Genomic DNA, 16,889 nt, shown 5'->3' with positions numbered 1-16,889 from the left:
CAGCACAGAAGGGAGCCCCAGAGAGGTTCCTGGAGCACCTGGGCTGGGACTCAATCAGGCTGTCCTAGGCACTGCTGTTTCTCCATCTCCACAGGTGGCCTCTCTATCAGCAAGGGCCAAAAGCATTTCACCAAATTCTCTGTCCCCAAGCTCTGATGGCCTCTCCTGAGCAGTGTGCTCATGAGGCCACCCATGCACCACAGACATTTCATGCTCTTCCCAAGGACACAGTGACAGAAGTGCCACCCCCTGCCTGCTCCTTGGGCTCCAGCATCGCCAAGACCCTGCTCCCCTTGGAGCTGAGATTTACCTTGTGCAGCCAGTGCAGGTTCATCTGCTGTCCCACAGCTATGTGACACAGTGCCAGGATCTGGGAGGGACAAGCAGAGAGTCAGACAGAGGCACATCACCACCCTGAAGTGTTTGAGCACGCGGGGACACGTCACCAACCGAGGGGACAACCAAGGGGACAAGCAGACGAGGCAGGATGGGCCAGCAGATCCTCTCCAAAGCCAAGGATGTGGAGGAAAAAGCTTTGCCCTCCAAGGGGCAGGGAGTTCAGAGTCAGGAAGCAGTGCCTGTGTGAGGCCACCTGAATGGACACCTCCCTGAAGGTCCCAGCACCCTGGGACCAAGGGAAACTACTGCCACTTGTGCCCAGAAGTGGAAACTGGGCCATGCCATGGGAAACAAAACTGTATTCCTCCTCTGAGGGTATCTGTCTTTTACTTTTCAGCATCTCAAAGACCATCAATTTCTCCCCTTTTGATTTTATGCAACTCCAGGCTAAGAGAAAGGAGAGAGAAATCACTTCTGAGAGAAAACTCCTCAGCTTGTAGGTGGCCTGAGAAGCTCGTGGCCTTTTTAAAGGCAGCACACAAAGCTCTAAGCAATGGGATTTCATTCCACTCACCAGTAACATTGTGATGTAGGTAAAGCCAGCAGCAGTTGTTACAAGGATTGGAATGGACCAGTCACTCCAATATCCCATTCGGTTATATAAAAACCTGGAGGAGAAGTGGGAAGGACAGAGTAAGGAGGGATTCAACACCAGAACAGCTTCCCTGGGGTTAGACTTTAGAAAACAGATCTTTCTCCAGAAAAGAGATAGGCAGCAAAAAGCACAAGTGACAAGCCAGTGCTTTAATCCCTTATGGAAATTAACTGGATAGAGAGAGGCAGAGAAACCCTGAACCCTTCTTGCAGCTTCTGACAGGTCAGATCTGACCTGGATTCAATTTTTCCTCTGGACTTTTAGGAAAAAAAGCCAAAAAACCAAACCAACATCCCTAAATTGCCTTGGATCAGGGTTGACATTATCTCCATGCAAACCCTTTGGCACAGCAAGGACAGGATGGTGCTGGGGTGGAACTGGCTCAATCAAGGAACTGGTTGGGTTCTTTTTTTTTTTTTTTTTTGGTCACAGACAGAAATGCTGCATTATATAAATGCAGGTCAAAGATTCAATCTCCTCCCCAGCACTCAAATCCAGCATCATTCATCAGCCAGAACCTCTGGTCTGTTTGGACAAACTCTGGGGTGATTTCTGGGGCTGTCCTGTGCAGAGCTAGGAGCTGGACTCCAAGATGTAATTCAGGATATTCTCTGATTCTAATTCTGTCCAGGACTAAAGCTCCCCTGTGGGACTTGGAAAGCAAATCCTTGGGCTCAACAGGCATGTGCCATGTCCAGGCTCTGCTCAGGGAGTCCAAGAGCACAAACCCAGGGATCTGCAGGGATCCAGTCGTGCTGTCAGGAAAAAAGAGGGAAGAAAGGAAAGAGGGCTCCTCTGAAGTCTTTGCTGATGCCACCACCCAGAGCTTCCTTAGCTCTCAGTCCATTTAAGCTTTTGCTCTGATGTCCCTTCAATGCCCCTCTGAGAGCACCAGGCCTTCACTTGATGTGCAAATGATTTAAATGTTTTAAACTGCTGGGACCACGGTAGCTACAAAGCAGATGAACTTTCTCCAGAACCAAGGAGGAAAACATTTGCTACACAGACTTGCATTTATGGTCCTGCTTCAGGGGGAGCACAGGCAGGGTCACAAACTAGAGCATCCCCACAGCCTGCCTGAGCTGGAGGGAAGCCTTCTGGTGCAGTACAAACCACAGACAGTGCAGAGCTGAACTCTAATGCAATCAAGTGTAGACACCAAAAGGGAAATGCCAAAAGCAATAATTTTTTAAAAGAAATTTACTTCAGAGGCACAGAGCACCTTCACTTACAAGGACCTCAGTTTTAATAGCCTGAAGCAAGACATGCTGGCCCACAATTTTGCCTTGTCCTCCTAAAACCCATTTCAATCCCAGAACAGCCCTTTGGTCCTTACAAGCTGAAATTACCCAACTGCTGCCCAAGCTGCCTGATACACAGGGAAAAAGATGAGAAACCTCCTCAAGGGTGCCAGAGGGAAAAGACCCTCAGAGGTCTGGGTTGAAAAATCTCCTAGAGGGTGGTGCAGAGCTGGAGCAAATCCCAGAGAGGGAAGAAGTCTTTCTCCAGTCCCTCTCCACCTGGTGGGACAGGCTGAAGGTGACAGGAGCTAGGAGAGCTGCCAGGATGAGCTCTGGAGGGCAGGAAGGAGCTCAGCAGCTCCACACCAGTATCACAACAACTCCTTCTCCCAGCTCCTCTGGAAGGACGTGCAGTAGCTTGGTGTGCCATGCCCCAAAGAGCCCTTCCTCTCCTCTGGAGGAGCTCCCAGCTTGCCAAGAAATCAGTGGAGCAGAGAGGAAGGCAGCAGGAGCAAGCAGCAAAGAAATCTTGCCCAAAAACACCACCCAGAAGTGACAACAACAGAGGAACAGCAAAGGTGCTGTTTCTAAACACCAGGACCCCACTGTGCCTCATCAGCAACAGGGTCACAGCTCTGCTGGGAATAAAATGATGCTCTCAAGTCCTTCACAGCCTGTCTGGCCCCAGACTGCTCTGTTTTCACAGAGCCCATGCAGCTGTGCTGGAAGGGCCAGGCTCAGCCTGCACAGACCCAATGGAAATTATTTCTCCCCTTGCCTGGAACTGGCATGGCTGTAATTAAAACCTCACCCTGTGTCCTCCTCCTCCTCCCCAGCCTTTCCACAGCTGTTTTCCAGAAGCCCTGCTCGACCTCTGGTGGTGTGTGGAGCAGGGACCTGACTGGGGTTACAGCCCACACAAAGCACTGACCCGTTCTCAGCACTGAGTGGCAGTGCCTGAAATGCTCTTTTCCATCCAGAGAGCCTCTCCCAGACCTGTGCTGCACAAGGGGGAATCCTCTCCCTCTTGGGATGTGCTTCCAGCACCCTGGCTTGCACGGCAGGGACAGGGCTTTGGGCTGCAGGTGACATCTGTGTTAAATCCCAAATGCCTCTTGTATCCAGAGCAGACCTGCACATCTCCCCCCATTCCTGCAAGAATATTTGGGGACCCAAAACTTGGCAGCACTGCAGCTGCAGTGTCCATTCCCAGCATTCCCAGGGCTTTCCTTCATTTCTGAGGGAATGTTTTTAGCCCTCTCACAACTTTGTGCTCAGACAGAGCTGGTTTTGCACCGGAGCAATCCCATCCTTTACCAAGGGTACAAACTGAAGAAGAGAAAGGTTCCAAAATTCCACTTAAAAAAGGGCATTTTTATCATGCTGCTGTTACAAATAACACAGAGCCATGGTAATGGTTTCCCTTCACACAGTGTGGGTGTGAGCAAAGAGAACAAACCCATTTTCTCCTGGGAGGAGCCAGCTCACATCACCATGTTGGTAAACACTCTCCCTCACATGGCTCCAGCATCTAAAGCAGATGATTTATTTAAGGGATCAGCTCCCCACTGTGCTTTAAAATACACTTTACATCTTATGTTTGACAAGAAGATGATGTCAAAGCAGTTTGGTTAGAATACAGCCCAAGGTGCTGTCAAAATGTTTTAAGATGCTGCCGATAATAAAAGGGAGAATAATTTCCAGCACTGGAGGCAGCTGGCAACACCCTAAATTCCAGCACATCCCACTGCAAAGCTCCTTTTCAGCTCCTTCCAACTCTGTATAATATTTTCCACACCCATGTGCTTCAGGCTGAATTTTTGCCATGGCTATTTTGTGGAATGGCTGCAGCCAAATTGCTCAGTCACTTTCAAATCCAGCCAACCATCAAGATAAACAAACAAAAACCCAGCCACCAAGTGGAGATGTGAGGCCATGTTACATCCACACAGAGGTCAGGCAGAAGGAGCTCTCCTTGAGCCCCACTTCCCACCCCATTTTCCCTTTCTCGTCGTTACAGTTCCATCCAAAGGATCTGGATGAACCCAAAGCTGTGTCAAGCAGGTGTGTGATGGCCAAAACCCAGATTTCCTGAGGGAAGCTCTACTCACCAGTTGATTTCATTGTAGTCATTGTGAACTTCCCACCAGAAGTAAAACCAGACCAGGGTGAGGAAGAAGGATGAGGTGAGGATGAGGAACCAGAGGCGCTCCCACTGTGGAGGAAGAGAGAAGCCAGTGTCAAGAGCATCCCACTTGATCCCACCTGTGGAGACTCTCTGGAGTAAAGAGGCATTCCCAAAGGCAAATTTGGGAATTTGCCCGAATTTGGTCTGGGCAGAGGCTCGTTTATGTAGATTCATCTTATGGCCAGCTGGAAGAGCATTTCTCCAGCTGTCAAGGAAGAGGAGACATTTCCAGATAGGGAGCTGGGGTTTTGTTTGGTGAGGGGTTTTTGTTGGTGGCTGTTTAGGTGTTCTGGGTTTTTTTTTTTTTTTTTGAGGCAGCTGCCTAATGAACTTTTCCATTCTCATGCATCTTCCCCTTCCCTGGGCTGAGCCCAAAGGACTGAGTAGTTATCACATGGTGAAGATTACACAGCGGAATAGGGATCCTAACAAGAGTAGGTTCCTACTCCTTCTTCCTTCCCTGAGGTGCTCAGATCCTGCAGAGCCAAACCACCCACCCCCACCATTTATTCCTCCCCCCACCACCACCACCACATATTTCAAGTGTTTTGCAAACAGACCACACCAGCACCAACATTCAGCGTGCAGGAGCATTTCAAATTCTACTCAACACACACACCCCAAAGAAATCCCTCAAATAAATCTCTTCAGTGCTCCTGCTCCAATGCCATGGGTAAAACCCCAAACCACAAGGACATCAATCAGTGTGTTCTTCTTCAGCACCATTTCCCTGGGCTCCTGGTTGGATTTTACTCCTTGGCCTTAAACACTCCACAGGTGTTTTCGTTTCAATAGGGAAACGTTGAATTAAATTCTGCACGGAAAATATTCCAACAACTCCTCTCCTCCCACAATGAGCAAGGAAGGATGAAGACTGGGAAAGACTATGAGCAACTCTGCCACTATAATTCCCTTCCAGACCCTGAGCACACATTGATTTTTTGGAAAATGCTCTTTTCTCTCGTGAACTCTCCTGGCTTTTTAATTATGCAAAACAATGTAACCAATATAGTGACAACAGAAACATTAAAAAATACTAGGTTTCGCCTCCCTTTCCATGGTAAGGGCTGGAGTTACCTACTTGACTGTGAATTATTTTTATAATTATTTTTAGCTGTGACTGTTTTTGATTATGCATCACCCTGGATACTAATCCTGTGATACATCTCTTCCTTGTATCCTCCATCATAGGAAAAAAAAAAAAAAGGCAATAAAAATAGTTGGAATTATTTTGTTTTTGCTGTGCCAAAAATGATGTTTTCTACTAGAAATTCCAAATTCTTGGCTGTATAACTCAAATCAAGACATCCAATTTTGCCCAGAGATGCCATGGCTGCCCCTGGGTCCCTGGAAGTGTTCCAAAGGCTGGACAGGGCTTGGAGCAGCCTGGGATAAGGAAGGTGTCCCTGCTCGTGGTGGGATGGCACTGGATGGGCTTTTAGGTCCCTTCCAACCCAAACCATTCCCCTCCTTCTGGATGCCTTCCAGTCTGCACATCCCCAAGACCCCAAATCTCAATTTCCCACTGTTTGCTGGGATTTTCTCCCCCCCTCTCCATTTGGGTCTCACTCCTCCTTGCACATATAAGTTAAATATGGGTTACAGTCTCACATGTATTTGGGGTTTTCCAAGGCAAGGGAGGTTTCAGGTACCTTTTATGCCAAAGACCAACATTTCTATAAAAATCCCACCCTCCAGCTCTCTAAAGGTCACTCTGGGCTGAGCTTTGCTGATATTCATGCACTGGATGACACTGATTTGATAAACAAGCCAAGGAAAACATTTTAAAACCTTTGAGCTTTTCCCCCTGTATATATAAAGATAATTCTCCCCCTTATTTACATGCAAGCAGCAGAGCTTGTGGCAAGCTCTCCAAAAGCTATTTTGGGTCTGTCCTTGAGGGTGCCCTTGCCATGCCTTGCTGGTTTTGTGAAAACCCAGGCAAATTCTTCTGTCTCAAGGCATCCTTCAGTGAGTTCAGGCACATTTCTCAGTGGGCTTCCAGAAAAAAAAAACACAGAATATTTGATCTTTAAGGTCCCTTCCAACCATTCTCTGATTCAGTGACCAACAGACACAATCAGAAGGGCTCCAAAAGGAAATTAATGACATCAGAGATATTCTACCAAGTTGTAGATTGCCAGATTCAAAAATCTTCATTAAAATCACAGAATCCTTAATAACAAATAAATACATTAATCAGTGTTGCACACACATTCCCCACCACTTTTGCACATCCCCAATCCCTATCCCAAGCCAGGTGGCAACAAAACCAGCTCCAGGTTAGGGAGTTTTGGGGGGAAAAAAACCAATCCACATATTAAAAGAATTTGCAAAAAAGCCAGTGTTTGATTCATCTGTGACACTGGCTCATGGATTTTACCCACTCCTGTGCTTGAAGATTTAATCTTGTTTAAAACAGAACTGAAATTCATATCACAGGGGACAGATTTTCCAATTTAGGGATTAGTTTTGGTTAACTGAAGTCTCTGCCAGTCTCTTGCTGCAACTCCCCAAGCCAGACAAAGCATTATTTACTGCAGCAGCACAGGAAAGCAGAGAGGCTCAGGAAGTTTATTTTATTTATTGCAGGATCTGTAGGAGATGCTATGAGGTTTAACTACACACACACTCCCACCAACCCCTCCTACAAGGACTTTCTCAATTCTATATTAGAAACAGGAATTTCTCACCTATTTCATTCCAGATGATCACACATATGCCAGGAGATACCTCCCAGCATGGCACCACTTGTGAACTAAAAAAACCCTTTGACCAGGAAATCCAGGCTATCTAAACTGCCCATTTTCCTCCCCAAAAGCAGATCAGCACTGTATCAGGATTCAGAGTCTGATAGAGTGAACTTAGACTAGATAATCAACACCTCAGATCTTGAAAATCAAGACTGCCCAGGTTGAGACTGCATTGATCTGAAGTGGTTATCACTGCATTTACATGTGTCTCTCTTCCTGAGGTTAATTCTATTAATCATAGAATTAGAAAGGCTGGAAAAGAACTCCAAGATCATCAAGCTCAACCATGTAATTAATATTCTTCATATTATATATTAAGAGTAATATAATTAATATTCATATAATGATAGGATGCATAAATAAATTCAATATATTTATAATTAACATTTATTTCAATTACATAACTAAGCTGGCTCTGTCAGAACTCTGTCCCAAACCCTGCCTGAGACCTGCAGGCAGAACAGAGAGCTCAACATGGGAGACTGTATTAAATTCCTTATTTGTCCCACATACAGTCCCCAGGGCTGCTGAAATGCTGCACCACGAGCTCAGCTGCCCCCTCACACTTCTCTGGACCCAGCTGGGAAGTGGGGCCAGTCCAACACTCTTGGCTCAAGGTCTGCTCCATGGAAGCCAAGAAAATGCAAGGCCAGAGCCAGCTGATTCCCTGACAGCCCACAGAGCCAACAGAGCAGAAGGATTTTGCTCCAGCAAAGCTGCTGGAGTCACCCCAGTTGACAGCAGTCCTGAAATGCCATCCTGCACCTGTGCTGCTTGCTGGAGACCATCAGCTCATCCCAAGCAGGATTAGCATCCCTGAGATCCACCTACGTCTCCCAGGCTTGGATGAGACAGCAGAACCTCTTCCTAAGCAAACCCACGCCTCCAGCATCCTCCCTGGCACCCAGAACCCACCCAGAGCTTCAGAAGGAACTGGAAGGAGAGAAGCCTGCTTTGAACTGGGAATGGGTCTGAGGAAATGCCATTACTGGATGGATTAGGGCTCCATTCCCACAGGGATGAGCTCACAGCACACATTCCATCGACGTGGGTGAAGCTGGGTCCCCTCCAGCCTGTGCAGCCACAGGAGCTTTCCTGTGAAGGAGCCCAAATGCCACTGCTGGAGCGTGCTGCAGTTCACCCCAGCCCAGCTCAGAAGGGAACAGATGGATTTGATATTCCCTCCTGGATTCACATCCACGTGTGAGGATTGCACCGGGCTCGCGACAAACCCGCGGTCCCAAAGCTCTCCCAGAGCAGCTGAAACCACAGCAGAGTCCACCTGGAGATTCCACCTGAAGATTCCACCTAAAGAATGAGATTCCACCCAAACAAAAAGATTCCACCTAAACAAAAAGGTTCCACCTAAACAAAAAATTCCACCTCAAACACGGGAAGGAGGTTGTGGGTGCTTGGAATTGAGGAGATCCACCTTGGAGCAGATCTTATTCACTTAAAGATATTTTCTTTAAAAGACTGAGAACTGGAGAACGTCAGCAGCTTGGAGCAACATGATCTGGTGGAAGGTGTCCCTGCCCATGGCAAGGGTTGGAAGAAGATGATCCCTACAGTCTCTTCCAGTCCAAACCATTCTGTGGTTCTGTGAGCTCTACAAGGAGCCACCTCTGAGACTGGGCAGAGGACACAACCCAAAGTTGTGTAGAAGTTTAAGTCAGATGAGTGCAGCAATTGGAGCTCATTTTTATTTAAAAAAAAAAAAAAAAGGAAAAAAGGAAAAAAAAGAGAGGAAAAAAAGGAAAAAACTGAGGGGGGAAACAAAAGAAAAAAGAGGAAAAGGGGGGAGAGAGGAGGAGGAAGCCAACCCTCTTGTTTCAGGAGCTGCCACCAGGAAGAAGGCTCTTATTCTCTTATCCAAGCCAAAGTGCCTCTGGGAATTCATGGCTTTCAGCCCCTGAGGGGGACCCGACCCATTCTCTGCCTCCTGAGCACAGTGAACCTCCTGTTCATTCATTAAAATAATGAAATAACTAAATAAAAATCTATCTAGAACAGGAAGAAGCTTTTTTACAATGTCTTACTCCTCCTCTCCCCCTTCTTTCTTTTTAATCAGAAAAACTCCAGTCTTGAAAAACAGAAGCCTTTTAGAGAAAATCAAATATTTTAAAGCAATTTCTTGCTGAAGGGCATCTTGGCTTGAGGATGGAATTTCTGCTGAGAGGAAACTGGAAGGAGCCTGAGCCCTCCCACAAATCTGGCAGCACATGGGGCAGGGCATGCACAAGCAGATGGAAATCAGCAGCACGTGGATCTGACCACACCAACAAAATCCAATGTGGGAATCTTCCTCCAGCTCCAAACTGTAAATCTCCCTGCTGGAAGTTTTATGTGCAGGCAACACCCAGAGATATCCAATACAACCACACTTTCAAACTTGGAAATGCAGCAAGGTCAAGAGGTGTTTTATCTCCCTGCAGTGCATACCATCCTTGTGTCCCTAAATGTCCCCCAGCTCAGGCACCTGCCTTTAGCAAATCAATGGGTTTTTTGAGGGATCAGTCCTGAACAAGTCTCTACCTCAGGAGCAAATCCAGGACTTGGAGTCGGACTGGAGCACCACCACCATCACTCAAGGGTGGTTTCAAAACATTTTAATTCACTCCTGGATCTAACAAAGAGTTTATTAAGGAGTCTGCACTCCACTGTTTTCTGGCATTTTCAAGAATCAATTTGCTGCAGGCATTTATCAGTATTAGCTTGGAGAGGAAAGGAGGAGAGCTAACATTTATCCAGCAAATACAAAGGGAGAACTGACAGCACAATTCCTCATTTCGGGATTACCCAATCAGATCTTGTCCAAACAAACAAAACATTATCTTCAAACAAGTTAAGGATTCATCTCTGAGGATGAAAGATGACTCTATCTCCCAAGAGAACCAGAAACTGAGGATCACCAAGAACAAGAGTCAGCTGGAATGTTTTGTCAATGGAACACTTTAGCTCCTAAGGAGAAATTAGAAACTTTCCTTATTAACTCTTAGTATGTGAATGCAGAGCCCTTAAAGCAGTGGCTTGTTCTGAATTCCCACCCTCCTCTGGCTTCTGCTCCAGGGTTTTACCACCACCTTGGTGGGGAGAAAATTCCCTTCTGTCCAGCTGGAATTTCCCCTGATGCAGATTGTGCCCACTGCCTCTTGCCAAGGGCCAACCTGGCTCAAGTTCTCAAGGCCAGGCTGGACAGGGCTTGGAGTGACCTGGTTCTGTGGAAGGTGTCCCTGCCATGGCAGGGGCCTGGAGCAGGATGATCTTCAAGGTCCCTTCCAACACCAAAAAATATGATCCTGTGACCTTCTCTATTCTCTTCTTAGTTGCTGAGAGCAGCAAAATCCTCTCTTCCAACCTCCATCTGCACAACCCCAGCTCTCCACCCCTCCTCCTCTGTTCCTGGCTGCTGTTCCAAACAGTCTGGTGGCCCCAGTGGGGTCACTTCTGTCTGTTCTATGGTTACAGGGAGCCCTCAGTGCTCAGATGAGTTCCCTCAAGCGTCCCTGGAGAGGAAAACCCACACCCGGCATCGCCATTGTTACAGCCCAGGGTGCAATCAGCCTTCACTGCCAAATGCACATCCAGCAGCTCCACCTGGCACTGCAGAGGGGCAGAACTGATGGAAAGCACCTTGCACTCCAAGGATTTGAAGCATTTAAGTGAGCAGATCAATAGGCTTGAGTAGCAAATGCTGGCCTCACCCACATCCGGAGCAGAACCGAGGCACCAGGGCTGAAATTCCCTCTCCTAAGGCTGCAGAGGGATCAGGCCTTCAGCCCTCTCTTGGACTGAAGATTCAGGAACCCAAGGGAGCAGGAGGAGCCTGCAAGACCACACAGTGCATCAGGCAGCTCCCACAGGACTTTGTAACCTGCCCAAAGGCTTTGTTTTCTCTCCATCCAACAATCATGACCATCTGGTGCAAAGCTCTGCTTGAACTCCACCTCCACCTCTTGCTTTTTACTCCTCATCCTCAACTCTCTGCCTTCCCCCTCTCCTGGCTTAGTACTTCTAATTTCATAAGGAATGGGACTTTGCCCAATGGCTACAGCCCTCTCCAGGAAGGAGAGGGAGTGACTGGAAGGATAAATTTGGGAGCACAACCAATTTGAGCCAGTCTGGTCACTCCAGAAACACTGCTGAGATTTTTTACTCCTTGGTAAGCCCTGTGGTCTTGCATAAGAGGCACCTGCCAATCATTAAAGAAATGGGCAGAAAAAGGAAGAAATTGGGTCTGGCAGACAATGGATCTGAAGCAAGGAGCAAAGAAAAGAAAGCCCTGCTGCTCTGGCTGCTGGCGCTTCAACACTTGACCAGATGTTTCCTGAAGTAAGTCACTGCACATCTCAGGCACATCTCGCTCTCTGCACACCTTGTTAGAAGAGGCCATGAATGAGATTCCTGAGCTGTGACACGCTCCATTTACAATTCCAGTTAGCAGGTCAAAGCGGCAGAGAACAGATTCCTGAAATATGTGCTCCTGCTGGGGCTGCTGGAGCTGAACTGCAGCTCAACAGATGCAACTCAAAGAGAGCCAAACCTCTAAAAATATCATTGCTACACTTTGTGAAACACCTCCAGCTCCCAGCCTCCAAACAGGGAAGGGCTGATTCCCTCCAGGCTTGCAGAGCTGGGAGCAATGGGACAGTTCTGCTTGCCTAAACAGCAAGGAGAGGGATAAAGGGATGCAAACCGAGGGATAACCCAGCCTGACTGCCCCTCCCTCCCCACAGACTCTGCCAGAGCACCAGTTTCTCTCTAGGTGTTCACCACCCAACAAAGGCAGCATTTCCCTGCATCCCCAGCATCCATCATAAAAAGCACTGGCAAGCCTGGATGGCACCGAGATGGGAATTCCTGTGCTGCTCAGGACAGCAGCACAGCTGGAGCCAGGGCTCTCTCTGGCTCTTGCAGGCCCCAGGGGACTTTCAGCAGCAATAATCACGTCCTGGACCAGCTCTGCTTCCATCAATTAAGTCCTCGCTCTTTCATTCAAGGCAGAGGTAAACAGAAATCCCTGAGGGAGCCTCTGATTCCTGAGGAAACAGAAGAGAGTGAGAGGGGATCCCCAATCTATCCCCCACAGCATGATTTACTCTACTTCCACAGCTCCTGAGAACAGGTTTTTAACCTACTGGATTTTGCCCAGCCAACATTACCAGTGCTTCTGGACAAACTCGTGGAATAATCCAAGTATTCCAAACCCATTCCTGATGCTAACAAGGCACCACAACCTCCTTTTTTACCCAACACTTTCATACTTGGAGGCCAAGGGGAGGCAGCTAATTTTTCCAGACTAAAGAGGTCCAGATTTTTTTTTTAGTCTTTACTGATGAGCCTCAACTAGGGAAGGAAAAAAAACCAATACAACCCAAGGTTCTTGCAGAGACCAAGTGGCTGAGGTCCAAGGCTTGCCTGAAGTGGGGCACCTTGCTGGGCACAGCATCCCTGCTGAGCTCTCATCAGCATCAAGCAGCAGGAGGATTTCATCCTCAGAGCCTCCTGAGGGTGTTATTCCTGCTAACTCATCCCAGGCTCCTGACAGTCCTTTGCAAAGGCACATGATGTTGTCAACTTGCATTCAGCTGATGGTTCACTTTAATTAAAGCACCAGCATCCTGGGGCAAGGGGGTTAAGGATTAAAAACAGCTTTAATAAAGGCAGGCTCAATAAAAAAAAAGGACTATAATCTACCTAAGAAACAGCCAATGAAGGCTGTTAAATGTAATGGCCTCAGTATTACATTTTACTCAAGTAATCTCAGAAAAAAATTATCAGCAGGAGGAACATTTTGTGCACATCCTGGGGATTTTGGAAGGTGTTTCCTTAATGGTCAGCTTCTGGCTCCAGGTGGAAATAGGACATTTGGGCCCTACAGCAAGCCTAGAAAAGATTGCAGTCACTAAAAAGCCCAGCAAAGCTGTGACCCAACCACCCTGCACCTCTGAGGATCACTCAGTGCCAGGGGAAACAGCTCCACTTTTGCCTTTACTGATCCTATTTCTGCCCTGGCCCCAAACTGCTTCTGCCATTTGTCCAGCTCAGGCTCAGATGTGCCCCCAGCTCTCTCCTCTTGGGTGTTCATGAGTTTAATAAGCACAGCTTCACAGGAAGAACAGTGGATGAGAGAAATCCTGAATATTTATCCCTATTTAAAGAGAACTACTGCATTTCAGAATTGCTTACAGGAATTCTGTCCTGAAAGGTTCTACAAAATATCCTAAATAATCTGACACAGATGTCAAATAGATCCAAGGGTGAATGATTGGACTGGGAGAAGAAACAGACAGTAAGTTTATTCCTTGGACAATTTTTCCCTCGCCTCTTACCCTTGGCAGCAAATGTCTGCAAGACAAGTTCTAAAAATACTATCCTGTCATGATGCTTGGCACAAAAGAAACAAAAATGAACCAAGGATTTCTGTGCTGGTTGAAAGGGCAAGAGCATCACCAGCCAGTGCTGGAAGACAAAATCCCTAGAGGAAAAGAGGCAGTGGGTGCCATTCTTGGGACCAATATCCACTTTTTCTGGATTAAACCCCAGATTAGACCCTCTAGTTGGGGTCTAGGAAAATTTTGCTTGGTATGACCAACAAAGACCAGCCTGTGGAACCTCCACGGCAGCACATGCAGAAGGACAAAGCTAAACCAGGAGCAACAACACCAAAAGGCAAACCAGAGCATCACCCCACATGGAAACCCACCCAGCTTCTTTCCCCTCTCTCTCTCCATTGGTAGCACAAGTGACAGGCAAGGACATATTAAAAAAAAGCATTTGCAAGGGTTGATCATCGAGCAATTCTGCCTGAAGGGTCAGCTGGTCTCCAGCTGAGGACAGCAGCAAGGAAAATGCTAAAGCAGTAGGTGTCTAAATGCTTGTGTTATTCAGAAACCACTGGGAGGCACAAAAGCAAGGACTAAAATAAGCCAAATTTATGGGCCAATAAAAGCTGCAGCAAAGAAGTGAAAGGTCTGACTTACACAAGGTCCCCTTCTCACTTCCCAGCAGCTCTGACACATCACACTCACATCACTGCTGCTGCAAGTGGGCATTTTCTGGGATGTTTATAAACTCTGGCATGGCAAAGTTGAATTATGTAACAACAACCCTGCCATGCGTGTCTGGACAGGAGCCAGGGCTTCCCCTGCAGCTATTTCCCCTCAGTACCCATCACCAGGGCTGAAAGGCAAGCAGCCAAGGTGCAGACAAGAGAAACAAGTTGTTCCCCTCCTGTTTGAAGCAGGAGCAAGAGCCTCAGTGGTGAAAACCTGAAATGCCTCGGTGCCTGGGCTGAAAGAGGCTCTGGAACTGCTCCATCCCCTCCCTGCTCCTGCCAGGGCAGCCCCTGAACACTGCCAAGCCCAAAGGAGGGGCCCTGCTCTATTCAATCTGGTTTATTTCTCTTCATTTAAAGGTGGAACATCTGCAGCAAAAGCAGCACAAAGGAGGCTTTGAGCAAGAGGCACGGCCAGGGAGACGAGGAGTTCCCAAGGGAGGAATTCCTGAGTCACCTTTCTGGAACCAGAGCAAATTTACCATTTCATAGAGCCACAGGATGGTTTGGGATGGAATGGACCATGGGCAGGGACACCTTCCACTATCCCAGGGGGCTCCAAGCCCTGTCCAGCCTGGCCTTGGGCACTGCCAGGGATCCAGGGGGAGCCACAGCTGCTCTGGGCACTCTGTGCCAGGGTCTGCCCACCCTCACAGCCAGGAATTCCATCCCAATATCCCAGACTGACAGAGAAGGGGGGTGGATAAGTCCTTTCCCTGTGTCCTGTCCCTCCATCCCCTGTCCCCAGTCCCTCTCCAGCTCTCCTTCAGGCCCTGCAAGGGCTCTGAGCTCTCCCTGGAGCCTTCTCCTCTCCAGGTGAGCACCCCCAGCTCTGCCAGCCTGGCTCCAGCCCTGGAGCAGCTCTGGAGCCTCCTCTGGGCTCTCTCCAGCAGCTCCAGGTGCTGCTGCTGTGTCCCCAGGGCTGGGGCAGCTCTGCAGGTGGGCTCTCACCTGGGCTCAGGGGCAGGATCCCCCTTTTCCTGCTGCCCAGGCTGGGGGATCAGCCCAGGAATCTGCAGGGATGTCCAGTGAGTGCCCTTGGAAGCAAAGCAGCACTAGGGTGGCTGCTCTTTGGAGAGAAAACTCTCTTCATTTCCTCACCACAAAACCCTCTGCAGTTCCAGAAAAGGCATTTTAATGTGGCTCATCTTCTCAGCTCTGTGGAAATGGGAATAATTATTGCTCTGCTCAAGAGCTGCACGTTGATGACAGCGATGGAAGGTGGCACAGAAATAACAAATCTGCCAAGCTGCTGCTCCTGCACTCCACACTTGGTCCAAGCAGCAGCACAGCCAGCCTGACTTTCCACTCCCCTTCCAGAGGACAACCTGGAGAGGGCATTTTCTGGAAGTTCAAAACAGCTGGCACTGAGAATACCCCAAAGCTCAAGATTTTCCCTACTCCATCATTCAAAAAAAAAAAAAAAGTGCTGATCCTGCAGCTCTCCCACGTGACTGTGGACACTTTGGATGAGCAAAATGCTTTCCACACTTTCATCTCTTTGCACGACCCAAGGTGGATTCAGCAAGTTGAGATAAAGCCCCTGTGGTGGCCAGGAGAGGGATGGACCAGACAGATCCCAGCTCAGGGAAGAATGCAGGAAAGAATTCCCAAAGCACCACTGGTTTGCAGCCTGGGCTTTTACAGACAATGGAAAACGTGGCTTTTGGCTTCACATCTGGCAGAGATGCTAATAAAAAATATTTCCAAGCACAGGAATAGATCACACCCAGAGTGTCAACAACAGCAGCCCAAAAAGGATGGGTTTTATCCCAACCACACAACCTCTGTCCTGCTTGTGGCACAGAATATGGCCCAAAATGAGGCACAGCCTGTGTGATGCCAAGGTGTAACACCTGCATTCCATGATCCTTCTCCTCCTTCCTCATGGAGCAAAGCAGCTCTTCAATCTACTGCTTGGAGGGGAAGCTTGGCAGACATCAAAATGCTCTAAAGGCTGCTGACCACACTCAGAACCAATTTTTTCTCTTCCTGCTCTGTTCAGATAATAACAAACATCTTGGACCTGAGGAAAGGTAAGATAAATGCATAGTAAAGAAAAAAAAAATAGAATTTTCTGAAGTAATTTAATTTTTACCTGCCCTGCAAAGAAAGCTTTCCAGCCCATTTCTCTCCTTCTTCCTGCAAGAGCAAAAACTGCTCGTGCAGCAAAACCCATGGCAGGAAAGTCATCTGCAGAGTCACTGCAAAGTCATCTGTCACCTCTGTGAGCTTTGTCATCACAATCCCTAAGCAGGGGTTTGTACAACTGAGACAAGGAATTTTGGGGAAGAATGGTCTTGAGCTTGTTCTGCCTTTGGCTGGGCTGGGTTTTTTCCATGCATCTCAGAGCATCAAAACTGCTTCAGTGAGAAGCAGCTGGTGAGAAAAATACCCAGTTTTTCCATCAACAGCTAAAGCAGTCCTGGTTCTTAATTATGACTAATTATATCAAGGCACATTTGGTATAAGACACCTGTTCATTTTTTAAAATGAGAATACAGCCAGCATTGCCTACACGAAGCACAGGAAAAGTAAAATCTCATTTACAAACCCACTTGAGGGTGTCAACTGTCTGCCTGCAGGACACCCACCCCCAAAAATCCAATCCTTTGCCACAGGAAATATCTGAATTACCCACAGCTCCCATTTCAGC

The 16,889-nt window shown here is 47.9% G+C and overlaps 1 protein-coding gene across 2 annotated transcripts in view; it reads right to left on the bottom strand.

The window, feature by feature from the left end:
- The window catches only part of GDPD5 (glycerophosphodiester phosphodiesterase domain containing 5), a 104,310-nt gene that overhangs the window by 26,784 nt on the left and 60,637 nt on the right, over nt 1-16,889 (bottom strand). For both annotated transcript variants that reach the window (XM_059871471.1, XM_059871475.1), the window contains exons 3-5: nt 4,347-4,450; nt 914-1,007; nt 311-370 (exon numbers count right to left, since the gene is read on the bottom strand). In XM_059871471.1, the coding sequence (XP_059727454.1) occupies nt 311-370; nt 914-1,007; nt 4,347-4,450 (258 nt within the window). The remainder of the gene's footprint in view (nt 1-310; nt 371-913; nt 1,008-4,346; nt 4,451-16,889) is intronic.

Source organism: Haemorhous mexicanus, chromosome 2 (assembly GCF_027477595.1).
Source record: "Haemorhous mexicanus isolate bHaeMex1 chromosome 2, bHaeMex1.pri, whole genome shotgun sequence".
In the NCBI taxonomy this organism is placed as follows: domain Eukaryota; kingdom Metazoa; phylum Chordata; class Aves; order Passeriformes; family Fringillidae; genus Haemorhous; species Haemorhous mexicanus.
Note: the sequence above shows the minus strand (reverse complement) of the source record. Positions and strands in the feature narration are given on the sequence as shown.